This window comes from Cydia fagiglandana, chromosome 11 (assembly GCF_963556715.1).
Source record: "Cydia fagiglandana chromosome 11, ilCydFagi1.1, whole genome shotgun sequence".
In the NCBI taxonomy this organism is placed as follows: domain Eukaryota; kingdom Metazoa; phylum Arthropoda; class Insecta; order Lepidoptera; family Tortricidae; genus Cydia; species Cydia fagiglandana.
In genome coordinates, this window is record NC_085942.1 from 6,315,200 (window position 1) to 6,340,658 (window position 25,459).

The 25,459-nt window shown below is 36.8% G+C and overlaps 1 protein-coding gene and 1 long non-coding RNA gene across 4 annotated transcripts in view; one reads left to right on the top strand and one right to left on the bottom strand.

Moving 5' to 3' along the window:
* The window catches only part of LOC134668852 (uncharacterized), a 223,281-nt gene that overhangs the window by 197,303 nt on the left and 519 nt on the right, over positions 1–25,459 (top strand). The gene's annotated exons all lie outside the window — the stretch shown is intronic.
* LOC134668831 (protein cueball) overlaps positions 1–25,459 on the bottom strand; it is a 77,515-nt gene that overhangs the window by 48,720 nt on the left and 3,336 nt on the right. For all 3 annotated transcript variants that reach the window (XR_010098832.1, XM_063526297.1, XM_063526298.1), the window contains exons 2-3: positions 1,021–2,083; positions 449–634 (exon numbers count right to left, since the gene is read on the bottom strand). Coding sequence is in view for 2 of the 3 variants with exons in the window: in XM_063526297.1 (XP_063382367.1) it covers positions 449–634; positions 1,021–2,083 (1,249 nt within the window). In the remaining variant the exon portion in view is untranslated. The remainder of the gene's footprint in view (positions 1–448; positions 635–1,020; positions 2,084–25,459) is intronic.

Here is a 25,459-nt window from a genome sequence, read left to right on the forward strand (position 1 = left end):
ATTTTGCCTATTGGTTTTGCGGTACTTAGTTACGCGTACTTTCTTTGCATTAAAAGTTATCAAAGAACAATTCATGAAGTGCATTGTGGTAACTTCAATCAAAAGCGGGGTTCGAAAACGGAAAACGTCAACTAAACTAGAACAACTTTCTACTGTAGCAACAGTACGCAAGATGCCATAGTAAAAGTGTTGCAGTAACGTAAATGTTGTTGTAAATGTGTACCTATGAAGAGTTTCTGTTTTTTTAGACAAGTACCTACATATTAGCGATTTTAAAAATTACCCCACTTTCGAAGTTAACCCAATGCACCTTATTTATTTTGAAAGCTGCAGAAACATCTGACGCCTTGTTCACAGAAGTTTGGATGAAAGAGGGTCAGACATTTCTGGTATCAGACCATTTCTGATAGGTACGTACTAGAATTACTAGATAATAAAGTGAACTCACTTGCAAGGCTCATTAACAGTGACCACACGTGGAGCCTCAACGGTCTTTTCGCATCGATGCCCGGTGTGGTCTCCGATGCACGTGCAGACTGGCGAGTTGGTCTCCACAGAACAGATGCCGTTGTTCAGGCAGAAACCTTCGCACATGTCCACCTCGCAACGCGCTCCTGTGAAGCCTTTTTGACACCTGCACAAAAGATTATATGAAATTGTGCTAATTTATTTGAAGTGAAGCTAGTGATCTGCTCGCATGAACCACCGGTAGAACCACACAAACCGCGCGTATTGCAGGCGCTTTATCCACTTGATAAAATAACTGTCAATTTTAACTTCGTGGGATAAATGAATGACGCCGTTTTATCAAATTATCACGCTTTCACGTAAACAAAAACGACCATCATATCCATACTGTGCTACTTTAGATAATTTCAATTACGAGCCGTTCATATACATGCGCATTCGCGGTACACTAGACTAGATGAACGTGCACAGAATGTTTATAAGAAAGTGTAAGTTTGGCTAGTTTTAAAATTGGTAAAAAATAATATTAGCAGAAAATAATTAGTTACATACCTGCAAGTCGGTTCCCCATTATTAGCGTCAAACGTGCATTCTCCTTTGAGGCAGAAGTTCTGACAAACGGAGGTCTCGCATCGATCACCGATGTAACCAGGAGAGCACGTACACGCATCCTGTCCCTCGATCTTGCGGCCATGCAAGCAGAACAACCCCGCGTCCTGTGGCACGGCAAACGAGTTGTCGATAGCCGACGTATTCTGCGACAGACGAAGTAAATTGTTGCATTCAGGAATTCCGGCAGCCTGATCCGATATTAAGTAGTTAGCGACAATTCCAAAGGGCGTGGTCTTGAAATCAATCAAGTCCTCCGGTTCCGCGTTCTGCCGAGCATTCTTTGGCAATTTCCACACTTTCCTAAAGCCCCAGTCTACCCAATACAGACTGTCATTAGAGACGGTTAACGCATTCGGCTGATGTTCCGTGCCGCTGTGCAAAGTCTGTCTGCTTTCCGGAGTACCATCCAAATCGGAGCTCTCGATCGAATAGTGGATGCCTTCTTTGTCATCAGCCCAGTAAAGTCTCTGCGTCTGTTGGTCCACAAATATGCTGGTTGGCAGATGAATGTTTGTAGATATAATCGTTTTTCTCTCGGATCCATCAAAACGAGCTCGTTCAATGGATGCGCCGGATGCAACGTTAGTGTTGGTCCAGTATATGTAGCCTCTACAACTGTCTACTGCTATAGCCCTCGGCAGTTGGTCACCTAGGTTGATTAGGAGGTTTCCGTAATCGCTATTTTTGGATCCCGGTTTCAGATCGATCCAGTAAATGCTCCTCTTTTGGAAATCGGTCCAGAAAAGAAGGCTCTGCACTGGATCGAAAGCGAGGCCCTGGATGTTTTCGGTGGGGCCCTTACGGACGAGGGGCTGGTATTTCTTGGTGGCCAGGTTGTAGCTGAAGATGGAGGCGTTGTCGTTCTGTTTGTCGACGAAGAGCAGCATGTTGTGAACGGCATCGTAGGCCAGGGCGGTGAGGTCCCGCAGCCGGCCGCTTTCGGACCCGGTTTTGTTGGAGCCTGTGTAGAACTCGAGTTGGTCTCCTGAGGTGACAGCGATGTCTGTAACAAAGAGATGATGAATTAGTCGAAGTCTAAAATATTTTTCAGATAGATAGATCCATCATGAACCCCGCAACATCATGTTTTGGTTTAAACTAAGTCGTGTAGGTATAATAAAATGCAATAGGTACATAACTATGATGGCTGTCTTTGACATACTGTCCTACACTGTGTACACATAAAAGGTAGGCATGTGCCTAACCAAAGTAATTATTCTCACTTGAAAGATAATGTGAAACGTGAATTGCATTTTACAATGCTTGACTTACTCTATAGGTACTTGACATGAAAACATATTACGTAGGTATATAAAAAAAAACATAAGTAAATAAGTATAAAGAGTCTTTGAATGTAATTGCCAAATTGCGTCTGTACAACTTATTGCCGTAGGTAGTCTTTTAATTATGCTACAGGTATTAAAGTAAAATATATTGAATTCGGCTATGTATGTGTAGCATACCTAAATGAATAATACGAGCCCCCATCGTATTATTATAATTCAAATACCATTATTTTAAACATTAACTTGGCCTGAGAGTAAGTGAACATTCAAAACAAATTAGACTAACTACATCTAATCTAACAAAGTTATGTACTCGTAGTGACAAAGTGTTGGAGTGCCTTTACACGTCATTATCATTATTTTCATAGAAATTTAACATTTATGGTGGCCCTCTCACATTCTGTCACTGCAAAATTTACACAGTTAGCTTAATTATTTTCGTTTCTCTATTGACATAATGGTAAACGTAAAAGATAACACTCGAGTTCGAGTAAAAAACGCTAGTGCCAATATTTTCAGATGTTTGGCGGCGCGGCGCGGCGGCCGCGTCCCGTGACCGCGACAAGGTGAATGCAGAGTTTAGTCATATCTTGCGTAACGCTATCAAAACGTCACTATCTTGTTTAATTGGGTTCAGGTTAAGTGAAAAAAATATTTTGATTATTCTATAGTTCAATCGCTATCAAATATACGGTCGGTTTATGTACCATTTCGTTTGTCACAGTGACAATCAATGATGAGATCTCTAGAGGCTTTTATATCTATTATCATTGTAACAAGATACGAAATGGTACATAAATAATTCCTTATAATATAATATAATAGTGTCACATATTGAAAGGCATTCAAATACAAGTGTAGATTTATGAAATGAATTAACGAACTTAATAGTTTATTTTTATGCTGGTCGTGATATGCGGTTTCAGAACGCATTGTAGCGGGTATATGATACCTATGTGTATATCTAGATAAAATATAATACAAGTACATGTATTATACTATTATTATTTCCGTTTCCACACAATTTTCCAGGTCTCCTGATCAGCAGTTAAAAAATCATTAAAAAACGGAATGCCCAGAAACGAACTTATACAAAAAGTCGCTCAAAAATACCTATACTCTAGAGTCTAGGCCCTAGACCATAAAATCGTGTTCAGATCTCCCGCTATTTACAAAAGTAAGTGAAAAGCGTCTATTTTTATGCGAAAAAGCTAAACCGATAATCACTAAGGTTAAGATCGTTTTTCTCTAAAAATAAAACGTTCAAAAAGAAACTATGCAAGCGCAGTCGAGGAGACTGTTATTATGAGACTTGTTGGAAAACACCCAATTGAAACCAGCATTAGGTGGAATTTAAGTTCACGAACACAATGGGATGGAGGCATTGTGAACTCTACTGCAATGGTAACACGGTTCAATGTTATGTGTGTTTGTTTGTTGTTATGGCGGCAACTATCGATTACGCGTCGTGGTTTAACAATTTGGAAGAGCTGACAGGCCTACCGCTAACACCGAAGTTAGCAGATTGCGGGCATCTTTCTCTGTCACTGTAATTACGTTTTAATTTGGAGTAAAAGAGAAAGATGTCCATAATTTGCGAACTTCGGTGTTCGCGGTAGGCCCTCTGCACCTACGGTCGTCCACACAGCTTACTACTGACAAATTGTAAACATTATTGCAAGGGCGTAAGGTCCACAGATGGTCAGAATGTCACTGTTAGTACATATACCATGTTATTCAATTATCAAAACATGCCGCTTATCATATATCTGTGACACATACGGATATTGGGCCTAATTAGAACCGATAGGTAGATTAGATCACAAATATGGGATTTTATACAAAAAATGCGGAACCAGGATAAGGAACCGACCGGATGTCAGTCATGTGATCATGTCACCAAAACTAATGAATTGAATTATACATACAGGGTGTCCCAGAATTCGACGTCAAGCCGTAAACGGATGATAGACCAAGTCATAACAGTTATCATAAAAATACAAAAAAAAAATCCAACTCATGTTTTTTTAAAATTATGGTCACTTTAAAAATTCACCTAAAAAATCCACACCCTGATGTAATGGTTCTTTAACTCTTGTTACTACAAATTCCATAATTTATTCTATTTTTTTTAATTATTGTGTAATCTTGAATAATTATAGGCTGTGGATTTTTTAGTGAATTTTTAAAGTGACCATAATTTTTAAAGAACATGAGTTGGATTTTTTTTTGTATTTTTATGATAACTGTTATGACTTGGTCTATCATCCGTTTACGGCTTGACGTCGAATTCTGGGACACCCTGTATACAGTTAGGTAGCTTAACCTTCGTAGCGGTTCTTGACTGTTCATATCATAACTACAGTCCGTTTTTTTTAGCATTAGAAAGAACTTCGCAGAAGTAAGCTTGTGGTTCCAAATCCGGCACTATTAGCGGTAATAATTTGAAGTAAATTATATGTATTGACCATGCTACATTAGATAATTCAATAATTATTAACAAATAACGAGCCTGATAAAAACTGCACGCTTGCTTCTGTGGAGTTCTTTCTAATGCTAAAAAAACGAACTATAGTCAGAATAATATTCTGAACTTAGGTTAGAAACAAGAGAGGTAATTACAAGTTGTCACCGATGACATAAGGTAAACGTACCGGTGCTCGACGCGTTCCCAGTACATTTCATCTTGAAACTTAAGTCATTGTCAATAGAGGTGACAGCAAGGTGTCATCTATTGGGCATTAGCATGTCGAGCACTAGTACGTTTACCTTAGTAATCATAGACTTACTGTGAAATATGTATAAGTATATTGTATATGTAAGTATAAATAATACTTAGATTATTTATATGTAAAAACATTGTATAATGTTTAATGTGTTAATTATGCTGTTACAATGTTAACAGTTGCTTGCGCCTGGCAACGTTATTATGTAGTCTAATCAGTAAAAGCTGTTATGTAAGACGCTAAATGCAAGTGCATGATAAAAGTTATCATTGAAGGCCTTTGTTTCGTTTTAGTAGTCACTGTTGTCAGCATGAGGTGCTTCAGAAATAGAATAGGTATAAAATGTAAATAGTTCTGTATCACTACACCTTATAAAACAAACCGCGTCTGTCTGTGTGTTAGTTCGCGATAAACTCTAAAACTACTGAACGTATTTTCATGCGGTTTTCACCTATTAATAGAGTGGTTCTTGAAGAAGGTTTAGGTGTATAATTTGTTAACCCGTGCGAAGCCGGGGCGGGTCGCTAGTAATTTATATAAGCTTGTCAATTGTAACTATAGAGTAGAGTAGCTACTTAAATGTTGTCAATATGTGACTGTCATATGCTATCTCAAAAAAAAACTATAAGGCTCCAAAACTAAACTTACTAACTTAAGTGACATCTACATTCCCTACATTTTAATTTAATTACAATATAATCATACAAAATAATCTGTTTCTACATATAAATACTTATTTAGGATTGATGGTTTATATCTCACTTTGATGACGAGATTGCGACCTTCGGTCCAAGATAGGTAAAAGTGTTACCTGCTCATTGCCAAAATAATTATCAAACACTAATAAAAAACCTACGATATCGGTGAAAAGCGGTTTATACGTATTACGCTGATTCAATTATTAAGTCTGTTGATATTATCGATCAATCGTGACACAAATCCTTGATAATAAACTTGACTAGGAAGTAAAGTATATACCTACTTAATATATTTACACACGCCACAATTTAGCTAAACAATAAAGAATTACCTTTATGCAGCGTCGCTTAAAGCAGCTTATTGGCGATTCGAATACAAGACCTAACCGTATAACTTTATAATTTTATTTAATTGTGGTGATTTTCTAATACCAGACCTTGTGTTCTCGCGTGCGACTCAATCCATCAAGCGCAAGTGGAGCATTCCACGGGATGTCTTGTACAGACGCATTTTATTTCCTGTGTTGCGACTTTTTTTCGGAAAAGCAGGCGATTATTTTTCTGTGTATATTTTTTGCCTACCTGCAAATCTTCGGATAATTCGGTAGACAATTTCAAGGAAAGCTCCAACGAGTCACGTGCGATCACGTTACTTTGTCGTCAAGTAAGTGGGTAAGTAGGTATACTAAGTACTAACTGTACTAAGTGACGACTTTCAAGCCAAAGGGCAGCCTCAAGGCTTGACGGACACGGACTGATTTATGTGTGTGATAATGGACACGAGTGACACTAACGGCCATAAATAAGAAGGGCAGCTGCAAGGACACGGTCTGTTTGGAAAACAAGTATAGTTTACCAAGCAACTTTTGTACAGACTACGGGTCAAAAGTACATTTTCTATTTTTTTAACGAGCCTATAAAGTGTCCCACTGCTGGGCCTTTGCCTCCCTTCTAGACTTCCAATCTGCTCGATTAACTGCAGCATCCGTCCTGTTGCTGAGAATGCGTCCAGTGCCCTATTTAAGACGAAACAGGAGCTGAGTTTTAAATATTTTAGGTAAATATATCCGTCTCGCTAACGGAAGCGGCCCCTAAAACAAGTACGATAAGGACAAGGCGAAAAATCCTGCGTAAAAATGTCAAAAATCGAGGTTTCGTACTCCTCTGTTTCCTCCTCCAAAACTTAACTAATCGTAACCAAATTTGGAAATCTAAATGACTATGAAATTATCTGTGTCGGACCGTTTTGCTTTTTTGGCTAATTGATATCAGTTTTGAATACCACGCCTCTCATTGCGGCATAGTCAATTAGGCCATTTTGGCCATTTTTAATCGGCTCTAGCGCCTTAAAAAACAAAAATATCAAAAAAAGCAAAACGGTCCGACACAGATATAGCTCAATAGTGGGACCGGATTTTTGCACTATAAGTTTTGATAATTCTAAAGTTGAAAAAGTGATACTTATCTGATATGGGACATATTTTTAAGCATATTTGCAATATATGATGAAAAGTTAGAACGAGCGTTAGATATAAATTAGGTATTTATATATTTTTAGTAATGATTTTTTAATATTGAATTAAAGTGCAATGTTTAAGTTCCATTGTTTATAATATGTATGACGCTTTATAATGTAAAATTATTAGAAATTTTTTTAACGTGCTTCTTTGTCAAACTACAAATTAGCTTATTATTTTGTCAATATTGAATTAAAGTTTAATAAATCCACAACAACATATCTCATTTTTTAAGTTAATAGGCACGCTAAAAAGCTAGAAGAATAAGATATATGCTCTAGAATTAATATGCGTTTTTTGTCCTATAAGATCCAATATTGAATTAGAGTCTGTAAAAATAAGTCTATTACTATAAAATAATATACGCAGCCATATTATGGAAAGTAAGAAATTTCTGCGTGTAGCTTGCATTGTAATAGTAAAATCTAGTTAAAAAGGCGCGAAATTCATACATACGCCGCGCTGGTTCGTCAGTCGCCGGCGCGGCGCTCGAGAGCCTATCATAGCCTACCTATACTTCGCCCCTCGCCCCACCTCCCGCTCAGTAACACTGTCTGTCTTTTCTTATCATTCATTTGTTTGTTTACCGTGCACATATATAAATTAAATGCGGACATTACGTGAAATTAAAATATCTTATTACGTAAAAATAGCTACAGCTGGTCAATCAGATCTTGGCAGTAGAAAGAGGCGGCAAATTTGAAAAATGTAGGCGCGAAGGGATATCGTCCCATAGAAAATTTGTGTTTCGCGCCTTTTTTTTGTGACAAGATTTGCTTGACCAGCTATATTTCATTATCTTGACTAATATTGTAATAAAAATGTACAAAATATTCACAACTATTTTTTACTATACATAGTTTGTCAAAGGAATGTCTCATTTCAAACATAGACAGAGAGAATCATCATACTATCTTTGACTTACACTAGTACTAGCACCCAAAAGAAAAGGATGAATATAGTTTTTTTGTTTTTATTTACTGACAAATGGTTTCTTCTGGTTCCTATTGTCATGTCCTGTCCTATTCAAGGTCAATATCATAATATGTATATTATAAACCAACTGCTCAATATTACACGGTATACATCCTGAATATACAATAAGGTAAGTGAGGCCACTTACCTTATTGTATATTCCGTGTGGGCCGTATATGCCTATATAGATAGAGCCCACCTTAAATTAAAATGGTTTTTTTTAATAAACAGGATATGAAGTATGAAAAACTCACTCAAATAGGTTTCTCATTTATTTAAGTTTCTTCATTATACCAAAATAGTTATAAAAATATTACGATACTCTTGGAAAATATACCTTAAAAGTCCTATTATGGGCCTTATTGAACACTAGCAGTGTATTACTTAATCCCGCAAAAAATAATCATTTCGACAGTAGGTAATAACAGATTTTATTGTTTTTAACTTAAGAGTTATACATATACAAATAACAATATTTGATACTTCATAACAGGAGGATTTATTTATAATAAGTGAAAATAATTATTTTGGGCCTTAATAACTAAAGATATAAAAATTGTCTAGTTTACGCGAAAATAGTAGGTAACTAAACATAAATCTTTATTACTTACAGTAGTATCATCTTTTAACATCTGGGGGCACGGCAGTGCCCCTGCCAAGACGAGCAAAGCATAAGGGCACTATCTACCTTTTCTCGAAGCGCTTCGTCGTGTTTTGGAACCCTCATAACTTGGGGTTGGATTATACCAGATAAACAAAGTTCTCGGACTTATTAAGCATATCAATTGCATAGCTCTTATACTTTAGATTTTATTCATATCTAAAAACTTCGATTTCGTCACTGACTCACTCACTTGATGATCATCAATACCGGCTACTTCCTTAAGTCCTCTAAGAAGCTGAAATTTGGTATGTAAGATAGTTTTAGTACACAAACAACAAATAAATTCAAAATCTTGAAATTAATTTTTTATCCCTAAGGGGATGAAGAGGGGGTTTAATTTTGTATGGGGAATCAATAATCGCTGAACCGATTTTGTTGAAATTTGGTATGTAGATAGGTATTGTTATGGGGAAGGATATAGAATAGATTTCAACCTCAAAGTTTACCCTTACGGGGTGAAGGCAGATTTCAACCCCAAAGTTTACCCTTATGGGGTGAAGGGTTTATATAGGGAATCAGTAAGAAGTACATTGTGTAACAGATGCCCCCAGATACTTATTTCAGGATTTTTAATAGTAAATCACCCCCAACCCTTTAAATTAGGGCATGGAAGATTGTCATAAGCATCTTACAAAAAGAAGTGAAATCCCACTAAAAACATTTTGATGTAAAATGTTGCCCAAACGAAACCACTGTCAAAAAGTTATCAGATCTCTTGCCAAGCTTCTAACTCTACAAGCCCTCTAACTTTACTAGCTCTACACCAAAAGTATGTGGCTTGGTCGTTTCGTTTCTACAAGAACTATTGTAAGTATAATACAAAAACCGCCCAAATGCGAGTCGGACTCGCGTTCCAAGGGTTCCGTACATTACACAATTTTAACAATATATTTTTTTTTAGAGAAAAGTGAGAAAAATGTCTTTAAAAAACCCGTAGGGATCGGAAAACTAGGTACTTAAGTCCGACTCACGCTTGACTGCACATATCTAATAGGTTTTTCTGGCATCTATAGGAAAAGAGCTAATATGTGTATTTTTTTCATAATTTTAGACCCAGTAGTTTCGGAGATAAGGGGGGGGAATGGTCATTTTTTGCGTATTTTCTTAAATAACTTCTAAACTATTTATTTTAAAATTATTAAAAAACATATCTGAGGTTCTCACAATGAGCCCCTTAATTTGATATATAACAAGATATAGTGTTTTTTTCTTCTATTTATCATTCATCTCAAAAGTGACCCCTTTATTTGAATTTCTATTATTTACTTTACATGTATGTTCTTGGGTTATAGACTTACATGTGTATACCAAATTTCAACTTATTGGTGCAGTAGTTACGGAGCAAATAGGCTGTGACAGACGGACAGCCAGACACACGAGTGATCCTATAAGGGTTCAGTATTTTTCCTTTTGAGGTACGGAACCCTAAAAATAATGAATTTAATAAAATTTTCACCTTATGCCCATGTGGCGGTAGCGAAACAGCCAAGCCACATATTTTGACTAAGGTGTAGAGTTAGTGAAGTTAGGGCTTGTAGAGTTTGAAGCTTGGCTCGACAAGAGATCTGACAACTTTTTGACAGTGCGAGTCTTATGGTTTCGTCTTAGCAACAATTTACATGAAAATGTGTTTGGTGGGATAATTTTTTACAGTATAAATATTTATTCGTAACAAATAAGTATTATCTTTTAACATAATTTTTACAGTACATCTGGTGCTACATTACGACACCGGTGCTATAATAAGCACATTAAAACACTCCCTTTGGCCGTGTGTTAAAATTTGTCACTCGTTGCAAAATATCTATTTTTCGCACTTCTATCGTAAATACCTACCTATGTATTAACAAAAAAAGTCACTTGTAAATAGTTACTGCCTTTAAAAAGTATAAGTGCCTCAATGTTATTAGACTTTTTGATTCTATAAACGTCTTTAGGTCAATAAAGCAAGTGATAAATTATTAGAGTTAGACCAAGAAAAGTCTGCAGCAATTTTGACAGCCCACGCAGTGCAAGTGTTATTTATAAGTCATAATTTTATAGAAGTTTCTTCAAATCGACCTTATTAATAAGAGATTAAAAATACTCAAAATTATCTTAAAATATTTTAATCTAATATTTCATCTCATACGTTCAATAAGGCCCGGGACTGGACCTTTTTACCTGCACTGACAGTGGGCCTTCTTAGCAACAAGTACAAATTCAGAATAATTGGGAATAATAGGGAGCAACTGTTATTTTTGAATGCTGGGCCTTGTTACCCGCCGGGCCTCATATGCCTGCACTTCACCTACCTTATTTGTTTTACAAGGGGAAAAGTTGTTGATTAACCGCTCGTGCTAATATTGATACCCAAACAAGCGAAACATTTTTTTTGTTAAATAGAAGGCAAACGAGCAGATGGATCACCTGGTGGTTAGCGATTACCGCCGCCCATGGACACCCGCAACACCAGAAGGGTTGCAAGCGCGTTGCCGACGCGCGTTTAAGATGGGGGTCTTTTAAGGTTTGAAGGTCGTATCGGACAGTTCATTCCACTGTTTGGCTGTGCGAGGCAGGAAGTACATTCACAAATTCAAACATTCTAAAATTGAAGCACGAGCGTAGCGAGTGGTTCGTAAAATTGAACCTTGAGCGTAGTGAAGGTTTCGAGGGACGAAGGTTAAATAAAATTTTCATCACATCAGCTCGTAAAGGCCCTCTTGATTGTTCCAAACGGATAAGAAAAGTGGCATTTAATTTGATGCAAATTTTGAGTTGTTTCCGTAGGTAAATTGGATCAGTTGGTTGGTAATATTGACTTTAAAATGATAAATATCGTTAGTTTGAAATTGATTTTATGATAAAGTAAATATTATCGGAGATGATCGCTCTTAAAAAATATATGTCGCTAGTCATTTATAACCTAAAAGCGCCAAATTACGCAAAATTATATTGAAATGACACCTGTGTATTGAATTTGAAGAATACTTTAACAAGGGTAGTTATCTGTATGACAATGCACCTAAAATAATTTTCAAATGTATCTATTATTTCTATACTTAACACGATAACGAATTCTACGTAAACGAAACCGCGGGCAATCCCTAGTACATATAGAAATAAATAAGGAAAGGTAAGTTTCCATTAGTGTACTGTGTAAAATAACTGTTTACCATTGATAATAATTTTATAAACGCTTTGCGTATTTTTAAGGTCACCGCGCTAACCGCTAGCCCGCGACCGTCGATCGCTGCCTCCTGCCCCGGCGCACAGCGCGGCGCGCGAAAACGCCGCGCGTTTGAAATGTAACTTAATATAAGCTCGGAATGCATACTTACGTATCAGTATTTAGTGTCGCCGTGATTTTATATTTCTAATCTTTTGTGTGAGAAGTAAGATCTTTATTATGACCGTGTAGTATTAACTCTACAAACTTTAATTCAATATTGGCTATACTGCTTAACCAGAAATCAATATCTAGACAAGCACATTGTCTACATTTCTAACTTTTTACATGTATACTAAGTTGATAGGTAATATCGTAATTTTGCAATATCAGCTACTCTAATTCTGTATTTACATAATAATTCGTGTTTTTACGTTCACCAGAAAGCAGCTGTTCCAGATTTCTAAAAACCGAATATTGTGAATAAATTAAAGTGTTATTGAATATGTTAAAGTTTTTTGTAACTTTAATTTTATATTTACATAGTTATTTAGCAAAAATTGAAATATTTAAATATGGCCGAACGCTCCACCTAGAATTTTCTAACTTTTTACATGAATGTTATTTAACATGCTTACAATAACATATCAAAAAAGAAAAAACTTTAATGCTATCAAAACCCATTTTTGTTCCACCGCTGGTCTAATATTGATAATATTAATCTGTGTTGAAAAAATCATTGTTCTAGCTTCAAAAACCACGGAGGAAAACGAGGAGTACGTTTGTATGGAGGAATGACCACTCCTGTTGGCTCTTAACAAAAGCTTGTAACTTGTAATACAAGTGAAAGTCCCTTTTTACAGTTTTTGTTAGAAAGGGACTTCCACTTATATTACAAGTTACAAGCTTTTGATAAACAGGACACAGGTCGTCCCGCCATCTCCTCTTAGGCCGACCATGCCGGCGTTTAGGTACATAGCACCCACTAATACCTTAACAAAAAGATATCTTTCTCTATATGTCTCAATTAGACTGTGATGGATACTTGGAAAACAATTCCAGGATGGCAGATTCTTTTGGAACGTTTGTTTCAACCGCTAATTTTGAATATTTATGTATCTTCTCAGCGTTATCCCCAATTCATAGATACTCAGCTACTGAAATGTCGAAGTGTTTCTCTAGTTGATATTATTCTTGACCGAGATGAGATTATTCTATGCTGTCAAACAATTAAGAACCAGTGAACTAACATTTAACGATGTAATCAAATTACCGTAACAACAAATTAATTAGATTACGTATATTGTTTACCAGCATTATTACGCAACATAATGAAGAAACTATGACCTCCAAAACCACTACATAATTTGTTTGACATGAGATAGCACACTGTGAGGTTATCTCAAACGTAAAAACATATGAAAAGCCATATCTTTATACGCGTATTAAAGCATGGCAGTTTGAATGTTTTTTGCCTTTCGTTCTATTAAATACAAATGTTTAAATGACAGTCATATACTAGATACAAAGACAAAAAATTGTACATAACGTAGTGATTATATGTATGCTCTTTGGTCATACAACCTAGCGATAGCGAGTGAAAAACGTCTCCATTTCCAGTTTGGCCAAAAGGGCTGATATCCTCTATAAATCGAGACTCTATAGATTTCATTAAAAAAATTTGAGCAGTTCGATATATTTCCTTTATTTGACGATTAGTTCATAATTTTGTTTTCGGGGTGCGTTTGGTTAAATTTCTTCTAAGTATTAACATCACTGTAACTGGTTCCGTACCCAAAGGGTAAAACGGGACCCTATTACTAAGACTCTGCTGTCCGTAGTGTCCGTCCGTCCGTCTGTCCGTCTGTCACCAGGCTGTATCTCACGAACCGTGATAGCTAGACAGTTGAAATTTTCACAGGTGATATATTTCTGTTGCCGCTATAACAACAAATACTAAAAACAGAATAAAATAAAGATTTAAGTGGGGCTCCCATACAACAAACGTGATTTTTGACCGAAGTTAAGCAACGTCGGGCGGGGTCAGTAGGTACTTGGATGGGTGACCGTTTTTTTCTTTGCCTTTTTTTTGCATTATGGTACGGAACCCTTCGTGCGCGAGTCCGACTCGCACTTGTTATTTTTATTTTATTTATTAAACTTTACACATAAATTAACAGTATGGATTTCCAGCGGTAGGTTTTATGATTTCACGTGTACTTAAATGTGTTAGTTAATTTACAGCACTAGTAGTAGGTAATTGATACCAGTTGTTTACATTAGAGTTCGCCCACACGCAATATTACGACCTGAGTTATGTATCAATTTCAGGCATCTGTCTTTGGATTATATTTAGACTTATCTAGTAGCAATAGTAGCATATACAACATACAGGGCGGCATTGGAGACGTGCTTGGAAGTAAGGCAGGTGAATCGACTTTTTCTTGTCCTTGTTGCCATGGTTACGGTTGGTAAATTTTTTCCATTAAGGTCATTTAGTTAGAGTCTGGCTAGCCAAAAATTGTTGACATATATTTCGTTGTTGTATCACCAATTGTCTATGATTTAAAAAAAAAGGTAAAAATCAGTTGTCAATTTATGTCATTCATTCAAATTGTTTGCTGGATTTAAGGGGTTTATTTTAAATAATATTAATAATTTCTATACTGAGTGAGGTTCGCAAACTATTATTTAAACACGTAAATAATTACGACAATGTGCGAACTCGATGTGTAGCGTTGTATAACGAAAAACTGCAATGTTTACAACTCCTAACCAAATGTAAACAAATTATGAGGTTGGTGCTCTATAAATATTTTGATACTTTAAATACTAGTTCTAACATTTGCCTATTACTTTGATTAAGTACGTGAATTTATTAATGCCTGAATCTCAGAAACAGGACAAGTGTATAAAGAAACGGATAAACTAAAAGTTCTGAAATATATCTATAAAATCTAAATATTGGAACGTAAACATATGTGTTTGTCATTGACTGTACTTTAAATAGTGGTAGAAATCATGTGAGCTGACTTTGAGACCACGTAAACGTTTATTAAACTTATTTCCTTAGGTACCTTACTTGTCGAAAATATTGTCTAGTATCAAACCTATAATTCCTACTACACAAAGTGTGACCAGCCCGAGATTTTTTGAATTTCCCGCCAATAACTTAGGTAAAATTTCAGTAGCCAGACTCTAGCATATAAGTTAAAAAAGTAGATCCACCTAAATATGTACTTATTGAAAGGAAAATGTAATGGTATGTATGTACCTACCCTACCTATACGAGTACATTTTAAAAATAGATTTATGTATGTAAGTATACCTACATTTCTGAAGTTGGGTTCTGCGATTTCTGCGATTCTCTAACATGCTTTTTGCGATTGTTGCACCACACCCTTGTTGTTTTACCCAATAGTAGACTGGTAGAAAATTCCTAATTCAGAAGTGACTAATTTGTACTTCTATGCGGTAAAGTTTAAAAGTAACCATCTTATTTTCCAAATAATGTAAGTAAAATTTATTTTTATTTCATGTACCTTTTCTCTGAAGCATCATAATCGCGATTAAATTACCGAATAGCAAAATTGCTAAAGTTGCCAATTTCACTCTGTATGGCGTACGTGACACAGACCACGTCGGGAAACTTTCGGCGTCACCTTTCAATAGCTTTTGCAGCAAATTCTGTACGGGGTCAATTGCGCCGGCGCATGATATTAGCTATTGTTACGGATCATGTTCAGAATAGGTACTCGAGCATTACGATGTGAAATTTAATATGAAAGTTGGTTAAAAGTAGGTATCATCAGATCATCATGGTACCACAATTTCATTTCTCTTTGTGCTATTAGTACCTACTAAATATATATACTAAGAAAGCTGTATTAAACAGTAGGTATGCCATAAAAACATGTGACGTATAACAGTCAAAAGGTGCCTTTGTGTGTGTAGAAAAGATTGATTTGTAATTTTATTTTTATAGCGTTTGTGCGTTTTTGACTATTGACAGTATTGACTGACTATAACATTTTTACTAGAAAACGGAATAAATAAAATAATAAAATATCCTTGTTGGTGAAATGTTCCATAAAAAACTATTGATTTTTTTTAATTTGTAGTGTGTATTACATAGTACCAACCGAAAAATCTGACATTGTTAATTATTCAGCGTTAAAAATAATAATAATATAAGGTACGTAGGTGGACACCTAGTTGTATTTGTATAACTTTTTTTTCTTGTAAACAATACGAAATACGTAGCTAGAAAAGTAAATACGCACAATATCAACTTTGAATGGCTTTAATTGAATCAGCTATAATTGTTTTGACGCATTCACACGCTTCGGGTCCAAGGGTTAGGTAATTACAAAATACTAGTTAAAGATACTTAATTACAATTATTGCAACTGCAGGTGTTTGTATTCAAATTGATCGTGACAGCCACTTGTACCAGTTGTACCTTCCAACTAACCCGAGGTTAAGCGGTTAAGCCGTTAACCCAGTGTCAAATTGTACTGGTAACCGTGGTAACTCCAAGTTTAACGGGTTAACCCAGGGTTAGTGGAATGGTGCAAGTGACGCCAACTAAGTTATGGATTATAGTTTGGAGTTTTCCAAAAAAATAGTGTAAGTGCAATCACGAAATTAGACTTCTGTGCCGCAGTGACAAGGTACACTCGAGTTCACAAACATCTATACAAGCCAACGATCCAAAAATACTGACAACAAGGTCGTGTAAATATATTTTGGGAACGTTGGCTTGTACCTAAAGATGTTTGTGAACTCGACTATACAAAAACGGTACGGAAATCAAATTCCTTTACCGTTCATTCTGGATGGGTCTGGAATCCACAACTACGAGTATATGACAACCCTGGCCCTGGACTTACAAGCATCAATATGCTACGATAACCTCTTACCATCAGGCGGGCAGACTGCTTGTTTGTCACCGACGTGGCATTAAAAAGTAATAGTAAAGGCAGTAGCAAATTGATGTTCAATTCTATTTTCGTACCTATTTTTCGATGTCGCAAACCGGTAAAAGCGGGGTCAGTTTCACTTACATTTTATTGACAATTTTGCAAGTTTTGATCAATAACATAACTGGTTTTAGAAATTATAACTAATTGGTACCTATTTATGTGGAAAGTGAATAAGGTCTCGTATGGATGGTATAAGAAAGAAAAGTTAGTAGTGTAGAATAACATGCAGGAGTAATAGGGTTATATGCAACTGTAGCTTCCGGCGCTTCGTTTTCTATGGAAAGCACGAAGTGATGACACTGATGACCGATCAGCCGTTATAAAAAATGACATGTCAGACGCCTCGGCCCGAGCCCGGCCCGGTCTACTGTGAGTCATCCTTTAATTAATTAAATAGAAATTATGAGGGTGTGAAAATTAGAAGGAACGCTTCATGAAATTATAGGCAATGTCTTTTGTCTCATCTTGGCAATTTTTTTCCTGTTTTGTGAGATGTAAATCGTTTTTTATTATATCCTTGAAAAAAAACCCTAATCAACATACAGACACTTCTATAAGTAGCAGTAGCACCATATCAGTACACTTCCACTGCTTTCACCCACTATTTAGAAAATTTACAATCTATGGCAAAAATTATCATTTCGTGATCCCTCGATTGCTTTTACAGTGAAGTAATTCGTAAGGTATTCGCGACATTAACAGATTCGCGATAAGGCGCTGTACCTATCTATAATAATTTCTGTAGGTACCTACCTATAATTATGATACAATTATCTGTTTGAACTCTTATCTCCTTGACATTGGATCATGCCGCTCTGCACGTAACATTCCATGGCATGGGTTATCTATCGCCATATCAACATGGTGTGAGGCGATATAAGCATAAAAACAACCATAGGTCGCTGCATGATATAATTATCGAGAGAATTCGGTAATTGACGTAAATATATTTATGGTATTCTTATCCATGGTTAACCGATTAGCATCATTTTTTTGCTGCGTTGTCAAGGACTTACGGAGATTTTAACATAAGTATGTATACAACTATACATGTACCTACATACTTATCTTAGAATAGAAATAGAATAGAATATAATTTATTTGTATAACACAAGTGATACAAAAGGTGTTAATATATAAATAGAAATTCTGTGTTTTGCCTATGGCTGCACAAAATTTATTTCCTTATCTAACATAGATTTTTCTTCTACATTTATCGGTTCAGACGATCCAACATGAAGTTAGTTGATTTTTATCACCGCGATTACGTACAATAAATAAAACCAGAATCACTTCATAGGTACTTAGCAACACTTACTTACAATGCTATTCGTACAAATATTTGAGATATGAGCAAAAATATGAAAAAAGGTACCTTCAATCCCCCTACACTCTCAGCACACCCCCTACCCTCGAGGACTTTTGTGTGTTTATCTGGACACCACATGGTATAACCAGAGATATATATAACTCCGTATAAGATAAATAAAGTCTAAGAAAAAAACGTGCCTCGGACGGCCAAGGAAAAGTCATTCTCGAATAGATGGCGCCATTACCTTTGGCCTATTCTCGGCTAGTTGGCGTTAACGACACCGTTTGGTATTTAACAATTTTAACACATATCAGAGAACGAACATGGGAACAATAAAAATTAAGAATCATTTATCCGTAAACATATTTTGATTATTTTATACATTTTCAATTTTATTTTAAGTTTTAGTCGTGTGTCGTGAGTCGTGTGTGTGTGTCGTGGGTAAATGTACCGTGTCTACAAAATTGACAATGACAGGACCCCTCTATACTATCTATTCTTTTTGATATAACTGTACCAATTTTCAAAACTACTCGAATTATTACCGCTGAATGCCTATATTCGGCTTAATTTGACGTGGTCATTCCTGATTGCTACCGTAGAAAGTTCTTATAGTTTAGTACATATTTGCCATTTTCGAAATTACCCATTAGAAATTACCCCAATGCACCTCACCTGATCTTGTGATCTAGATAACTGTGAAATAATGATAGGAAAGGTTACAATTACAATGTACAGTGAATATTACTGAATATTCATGAAAACGATGAATACAGGGTAGTAGATAATTTCACGCGATATAAATATAATTTCACGGAAAAATCTTTTCTATTGTGATCAAGGGCTTCATGTTTATGTAGTTTAATAAAATTATCACGTTTCAAACTTTCACGCTTGAAATTATGTGCGCAAGTACGTCTATTACCTATTGATAATAGGTACTACAACTACTACATACGTTATTACTACTGATAATGGGAAGTATGGAATGCCTTCTGAAACTTATAAGTGTGATAATATTTATATATGTGCATTAAATCTTACAACACAAAGAATTTCCTAGGCAAACTGAAATATGTCGTGTACTTATTTCGGCTCACTGGATTGAGCTTTTATCAAAACCGATACTTGCCAACTGTTCTTCTGCACATTAGAAAAATAACTATTGTCACGCATATTAGGTTTGTTTGTATAATAATAACACTGATGTAAAAATAGTCTTCACACAATAACATTCATTCACCAAAAGCATATAATTATTATTCGCCCTCCTGTGTTTTCGGGAAACAGACTAAAGGATGACATACGCTAGACCGGCCCGGGCCCGGGGCGAGGCGTCCGACAGATCATTTTCTATGTCGGCTAATCGGTGATCACATGGTGCTTTCCATAGAAAACGAAGCTACGGAAGCTCCGACTCAACCCCGGCCCGGTCTAACGTGAGTTAGTAATCCGGTTGGAGTTATATCAGAGAAGAATCTCGCGTGAAAACGTGATAATTATAAAAAATGGCAAAGGTTATTTTGCATCATTGTCATTACTGCGATGTTGTCACGTGAATTCAACACGTGAACATTCTTGTTTTAAATAAAAGAACATTCGAAAACAATTGTTCTTCCGAAATTACAGTCCAATTGTTTGTAAATAACAACAGCTAGTTAAATGCTTGTGGATGTTGAATTGAACATCAATAATTATTGATGCAAACAAACCAGCCCATTGAAATCAGGACTGGAAGTTTCCATTTATTTTAACATGATACTTCTTGCCAGATAAGTACAATGGTTATTGTACTTAACTCGGATATTAATTGAGCGTTTCTTTTATTTTTTGCCATTTTTAGGATTCCGTACCCAAAGGGTAAAACGGGACCCAATTACAAAGACTTCGCTGTCCGTCCGTCCGTCCGTCCGTCCGTCTGTCACCAGGCTAGTAGGCAACCGTGATAGCTAGACAGTTGAAATTTTCACAGATGATGTATTTCTGTTGCCGCTATAACAAATACTAAAAACAGAATAAAATAAAGATTTAAATGGGGCTCCCATACAACAAACGTGATTTTTGACCAAAGTTAAGCAACGTCGGGAGGGGTCAGTACTTGGATGGGTGACCGTTTTCTTTTTTGCTTTTTTTTTGTTTTTTTTTGCATTATGGTACGGAACCCTTCGTGCGCGAGTCCGACTCGCACTTGCCCGGTTTTTATATATTGTGACTTTTTTGCCACTTTTGTGTTATTTCAAGTCAGGATCGCGAGCCCTTATTTAACTTCATCCTTATAGAAGAAAAAACGTGTCCTAAAATTTCCATAGATTTTTCAAAGTTTCCTTTTTGTTACCGCCATACAAAGTATATGGGGAAATACATGGGGTAACACAATAGGAAAAAACTCTGGGACATTTTTTTATCCCATTGATCGAAAGAGAAAATGGCAAAAAATAAAAGAAACGCTCAATTATCAAAACATTATTACTCAGTAAAACAATTTTTGTCGCTTTCCATCACAGGAACCTTATGGTTCAAGTGCAATAAGGACGTTTCTATATGAAATTCCAATATAAATTCTAATAAAAATGTCCTTATAGCAGATGAAGCATAAGGACCCTTCTCTGGTGGAAAGCCAAACTTATTTATTTAAGATAAAGGATTGATTGAGGACAGAAACTCTATATTTATCTTAATAAATGTAAAGCTTTAAACAATAAGAAAAAAAATCGATTTTATGTACGTAGGTACTTAATCTTTTTGGTTTTATTTTAATCTTAATCCGTCAAAAATCTAGTCTGTCCGTTTTTTATCATTTAATAAAAAAGATAATACATATGTAGGTACCTACAAGTAATCAGTGCACTTATGTGCGCCATATCTTCATAAGCGATATCTGACTGTGAAGTTTTGACAATTATCTAATGGGAATTCAAAATAATATCTAGAAACAACGATAATGTTATCATGACTGTCTGTATATAAATATTTGAATTGTTGGTTGAATACATATATACATTGCCTGCTGGCTGCTACATACCTACGCATGTAACTATATTTACGTTGTGCTACGTGACCAAGGTAATTTCTTTGACATTGTGCCTAATTTCTAGCATCTACCTGTACCTACACTGCACTATCGGAACCTGTCTAATTCATACATACATTTCTCTACTCTCTAGACATTGGCCGAGATCTCGAGTAGAGAGAGTTCCTTCCCAGGAATGTTCCAATATGGTTAATTATTTGATTAGATGAACGTAAAAAAAACCGGGCAAGTGCGAGTCGGACTCGCGCACGAAGGGTTCCGTACCATAATGCAAAAAAAAACAAAAAATAGCAAACAAAAAACGGTCACCCATCCAAGTACTGACCACTCCCGACGTTGCTTAACTTTGGTCAAAAATCACGTTTGTTGTATGGGAGCCCCATTTAAATCTTTATTTTATTCTGTTTTTAGTATTTGTTGTTATAGCGGCAACAGAAATACATCATCTGTGAAAATTTCAACTGTCTAGCTATCACGGTTCGTGAGTTACAGCCTGGTGACAGACGGACGGACGGACAGCGAAGTCTTAGTAATAGGGTCCCGTTTTACCCTTTGGGTACAGAACCCTAAAAAAATATTTTAACTGATTTGATCAGTTGATCTTTCACTACAATCTGCTCTCAACACACCTCAATACAGATTAGGGATTCCAACTATATTTGAGTATTTTGGGTGCCTTGTAGTGAACGAACGTTCGCACAATTCTGCTAAATAATATAGCTCAAAATCTCAAACTAGTAGTTGATTGGAAATAGGTCATTGAATTTTAATGCCCTATAAACAACATTTCCTCTTTCCTAGTGGATTTTTTATAACGGTCCCGAATCACAATCGACATCGCTTCCCGTTCTTCACGGGAACCAGTATAGTGCGATCTCCGGTTACGCATATTTGTTACGGATCTCAATGTCATGGTAATACTGGATCAGGCGAGGCGATTATTCTCATGTGGTCAGTGTGCAGAAATAACAGCTGTGTAAGGTTAATGATCTGCGAATTTTGCCAACGGATTGACGCAAGCTCACGCGCCTGGAGTAAAAAGTAGGGAGTTGTGAGCAAAATCACTTGGGAGTGGAAGCCCGAATCGCGAATCGGGGATGTGGCAGCCCCCGATGGCTATGACAGGATGAACTGGACTCCTTGAAGGAGTGGCCAGAAACAGCACTGGATACAGAACAATGGAGAAATTGGGGGAAGGATCTTTCTTTGCCCAAAAGTGGGACAATATAGGCTCCAAATAATAATTAAAATAATAGAAGCCTCGTCGTCGTTGCGACATTAAAAACACACACACACATTTCTAATCTGTCTTTTGATTCCTCTAGTTACAGAGAATAGGTTTCAGATCAGAGCCCTTGTAAGTATTGAATTTTGGGAACCGAAGAAAACATTCGTTTTTCTGTGTCTGTAACTCTGTACGACCTGTATATTTCCGGGGATAATTTTTGACACAAATATTATATATTAATGTTCAACACAAATATTTGAAAAAATAAGTACCTAAAAGTTTATTATTTTCAACATGACAAGTCACATGAGATCTCATAAAAATACATCAACTCCAATTGTTCCTTTTTAGTGTTCCATGCATAACTTTGTCCACGGAACACTTATGGGATCACTTCGGTCTTGCAAATCAGTTTTTTTTTATTGTAAATTAAAAAAACCGGGCAAGTGCGAGGTGCGAGTCGGACTCGCGCACGAAGGGTTCCGTACCATAATGCAAAAAAAGGAAAAAAAAACGGTCACCCATCCAAGTACTGACCCCGCCCGACGTTATTTAACTTCAGTCAAAAATCACGTTTGTTGTATGGGAGCCCCACTTACATCTTTATTTTAGTATTTGTTGCTATAGCGGCAACAGAAATACATCATCTGTGAAAATTTCAACTGTCTAGCTATCACGGTTCGTGAGATACGTACAGCCTGGTGACAGACGGACGGACGGACAGCAGAGTCTTAGTAATAGGGTCTTTGGGTACGGAACCCTAAAAATGAAGTATTATTTGTACAATAGCCTCCTACAGTAGATGGACGAAGATAACTTGTGGTCACGCTCCGTAGCCGTTACCTCGCGAAAACTGTTTCAAGTACATAATCATTATTAAATAAAATGTCTTATAATTCTTATATGTCCGAATATGCCGGCCGTGTCCCAGTTTCGTTTGCCCTAGTTAGAAGCTATTGTCGATGGTCAGTAAAGATGACAGAGGTTGAATTAGAAACAAGAGGTTGAAATATATAATAATTAACTTATTTCCTTAGGTAGGTGTGCACAGAAAATCTAAAATATTTTCTAGTATCAAAACTATAATTCCTACTACACAAAGTGTGACAAGCCCAAGATTTTTTAAATTTCCCGCCAAAAATTTGTGTAATATTTCAGTAGCCAGACTATTCATTTTTAGGGTTCCGTACCCAAAGGGTAAAAACGGGACCCAATTAATAAGACTCCAACTGTCCGTCTGTCCGTCACGAAGCTTTATCTCATGAGGCGTGATAGCTAGGCAATTGATATTTTCACAGATGACGTATTTCTGTTGCCGCTATAACAAAAAATACTAAAAACAGAATATAATAAATATCTAAGTGGGGCTCCCAAGACGACAAACGTAAATTTTTGCCGTTTATTGCGTAATGGTACGGAACCCTTCGTGCGCGAGTCCGACTCGCACTTGACCGGTTTTTTTAATTATATATGATGGAAAGACATGAACATGACATTGAGTTTAGGCTCATTTGAAAGGTCTCGAGAAATACTTGATAGACATGCAAATGCAAAGGAAAGAAAGTACAATCGGCAATAAAACTGCAGTGTATAAAAAATATTTTTACAGTTACTTGTGATACATTTGAATAGAATGTTGAAACGTATGCGCTTGACCTCATCGGCCAATGAATTGAATGGCGCCCTAATAATGTGTTGATGCCCTAATGCCCAAATTTAAAAATCATTAGGTAATGACAGGAGGTTTTCCATTGGCCAATCTAGTCTAGAGGAATGTAATATTAAGAGCCCATCAACGTGCACACTACACTGAGAGAAAAGTACAACAAAAATACACTTAGAATTACAAAAATAAACTTAATCCGGGGACAAGGAGAGTTAACTAAAGGCTTGGCCACACACAGAGCGCGACGCAGCGCCGCGTCCGCGCCGCGTGATGCCTGGTCAAACAGGGCGCGCGCCGATCGCGCCGGCCTTACGCTCTCAACACGCCCTCAACGCGCGCGTGGACGCGGCGCGGCCGCGCGGGAACGCGGCGCACCGCTCGCTGCCTAACGTCCGATCCTACTGATGTGACCTTGCGCGACGCGGCGGGCCGCCGCGTTCGCTCGGCGCAGCGCTGCGCACGCGCCGCGCGGACGCAAGGGGCCGTGCGGCGCGGGGCGCGACAGAAGCGGGGCGTGATACCGGCGGGACGCAGTCTGTTTGACGTCGGTAACCTGTTAGCATGTGCCGCGGTCGCGCGGCGTGGACGCGGCGCGGACGCGGCGCTGCGTCGCGCTCTGTGTGTGGCCAAGCCTTAATAGGAACAAATTGACTTTTGTAATTTCTATTAGTTCTTGCAATTTCTATTGTCTTTTTGTTGAAATTATATTTGGGATTACTGAGCTGTTTGTAGAAATAAATAAACTCTACAGAAATAATGAAACGTCCATAATTATTACTAAAACTTAATTTTTTCCCCCAGTACAGAACTGTTTTTTAATTCCTGGTGATGATTTTTCTCTCAGTGTAGTGCCAGTTAGCCACTGCTAAATAATTGTGATTATTTAAATTTAACGACAGGTAATTTAAAAAGGGGCGCTACGTACTGTATTGTGTGTAGTATTTAAGTACCTTTTGAATAAATCAAACTTGTTTTTATGGACTCGTCGAACTAGGACCTCAAAACAAAAACGGCCGTTTTAACTTTGGACGCTTAGATTGACGAATCCAGCAACATAAAAACTAGTTTGATGTATTCAAAAGGTACTGAAATACACAATATATAGCGGCCCCCTTTTTAGGGTTCCGTAGCCAAATGGCAAAA